Raw genomic sequence first — 2,057 nt, 5'->3', positions numbered from 1 at the left:
GGAGATGAAGCGGGAACATGATTGAGGCCGGAGCAGGAAGGTAAATAAAATGCTGCCGCAGGACGTGAGCTCCCAGACAGCAGGCGGCGCCACTCAGACCCCACGCGAGTAACCAGCACGCACACGTGAGCCGTTTGCGGTTTGTGACAAAAACACTAACCAGGAGGGGGGACCGCTCTCCTCATCGCACCCCTAGGTGGCGCCAGAGCCGGCCCGTCCCCCAGGGCGAAGGGAAATAGGTCTGGGGCGGGGTGGGGGGTTGGGCGTTACAGAGGAAGCAGAGGCGCCACCTTCTGACGGCCGGGCCTGGGCCTCCGCGGCCGGAGACCGACCCGGCTCTCTGACGGAGCTGCCGAGTGACTGGCGTTACTTTCCTGTGTGAAAGGCCCACCGTGAGCTCACGCGACATGGGGCACTTCAGCGAAATAAACAGCACACTGGCTGGCCAGGTCGGGGCGCGCCAGAGGGCGTGCAGCGAGGGGCCAAGCGTGCAGCTGCGTGCTGACGACGCCCACAGCTCTCGCCTGGGCTCAAAGGCTGCTTGAGGCCAGGAGGTGCCATCCCCCGAGAAAGGACGTGCAGAGCCTTACCCGGGGCTGCCAGTTCTCGTACTGCTTCTGCAGGTTGGCACCGATGGTTTCCAGGGCTTTCTGGGGACCCATCGACAAAGGATCTGAGGAGGCAAGGAGAGAGGCTTTACAGGGGCAGGTCCCCGCACACAGCCCACTTCCCAGTCACCCCGACCGAGACCACACGGCAGGGCCCAGGGCTCGTCTGTGCTGAGCAGGTGGCCTTTCAGAGGAGCCGTTCACCAGGCCGGTCTCACCCTCCCGGCCTCACGGTGCCGGCGGCCGCACTCCGCCCAACCCCCTCTGGCGCTCAGTCCAGCCTCGGGGCAAAGGCTCGGTGTGCGCCTGTCCCCCGACACTGCCGGGAGGGCCTGCAGCCAGACCACAGCCCCTCCCTCCACACAGGAGCAGGGTGGGGGGCACACCCAGAGGGGCAAGGTCTGGGAACACCCGCGGACACAGCGAGGCTCGGGGTTTGCCCACGTGTCTCGGGGGCGGTTCTAGAGCAAGACACTGCAAGCCAGCAATTCCGCCCCCAGATTGGGCCCCAGGAGCTCTCTGCACACTTTTAAATTCTGTTGTGTCTATTAGCCTTTATGTGTTCAAAATTCAGATGAGAAACTTTAAAAAAATTTATTCATTTATTTAAAATAAGAAACCATTACATTTGAACATAAACATTTATTATGAAAAAATGAGACTCACACTGCTTTCCATTCTGCCATTTCTGTAACACCTGCTCCGCCAGGTGCCGCTGGGCCCTCGGCCTGCCTGTGTGCTCCCGCTGTGCCCCAGCCCCAGTCGGGAGGCACCCAGCCCCTGTGTTTTCCTTTCTCTCTCTCTTCCCCTCTCTCCCTCCCTCCCCCCCTCCTCTCTCTAAGAAGATCAATGGGAAAAATATCCTTGTGTGAAGATTAACAACAACAACAAAGCCTCTGGGGCTTCTGCAAAATCAGCAAAACCTAATAAAACATGAGCTGCAGGGGGAGGGGGAGGGGGACTGGAAGGTGGGAGACACGACTGGGCCCCGGCTGCGGGCCATGTGTCTCGACCTGGGCCTGACCTCCAGGCTGGCCGCTGCCGCCTGTGGGCGTCTTCTCCACAGTCTAAAGGCGACAGGGCCCACTGCTGTGCACGGGGCGCGGCCCTCCCATAAGCATGTGCTAATTGCCTTAGTAACGAGCATACGGCTAGACCGCACGTTTCTCCTCAGGACTTAGAAGGGCTCTGCCACCAATTAGCTGAGTCACCTTGAGGAGGATTTTAATTGAGAAAACACGCAATCGCAAAGGGCCACTTTGAAACCAGAAATGGCTTTTAATGGCCCTGTCTTATGTCACCACATCATCTGCATGCGTTTTAATTAGCAGTGGCTACAGTGAGAGGGCCCTGCATCTTCCTGAGCCCGAGGGCGGAGCCGGGAGCTCCGGCTGCACTGCCCAGGCACGTAGCTCTGGCTCCAGCAGCGCTAACCAGCGAGCAACCCCA

The 2,057-nt window shown here is 59.8% G+C and overlaps 1 protein-coding gene across 1 annotated transcript in view; it reads right to left on the bottom strand.

Annotated features, from left to right (window-relative positions):
* Window positions 1–2,057, bottom strand: part of RPTOR (regulatory associated protein of MTOR, complex 1) — a gene marked incomplete at its 5' end in the record, with an annotated part of 106,061 nt that overhangs the window by 78,725 nt on the left and 25,279 nt on the right. The window contains one exon of the mRNA XM_015559764.1: window positions 591–673. Within this exon, the coding sequence (XP_015415250.1) occupies window positions 591–673 (83 nt within the window). The remainder of the gene's footprint in view (window positions 1–590; window positions 674–2,057) is intronic.

The sequence above is a fragment of the Myotis davidii genome, unplaced genomic scaffold (assembly GCF_000327345.1).
Source record: "Myotis davidii unplaced genomic scaffold, ASM32734v1 scaffold211, whole genome shotgun sequence".
Lineage (NCBI taxonomy): Eukaryota > Metazoa > Chordata > Mammalia > Chiroptera > Vespertilionidae > Myotis > Myotis davidii.
The sequence above is the reverse complement of the archived record's forward strand: the minus strand, read 5'-3'. Positions and strand labels throughout refer to the sequence as shown.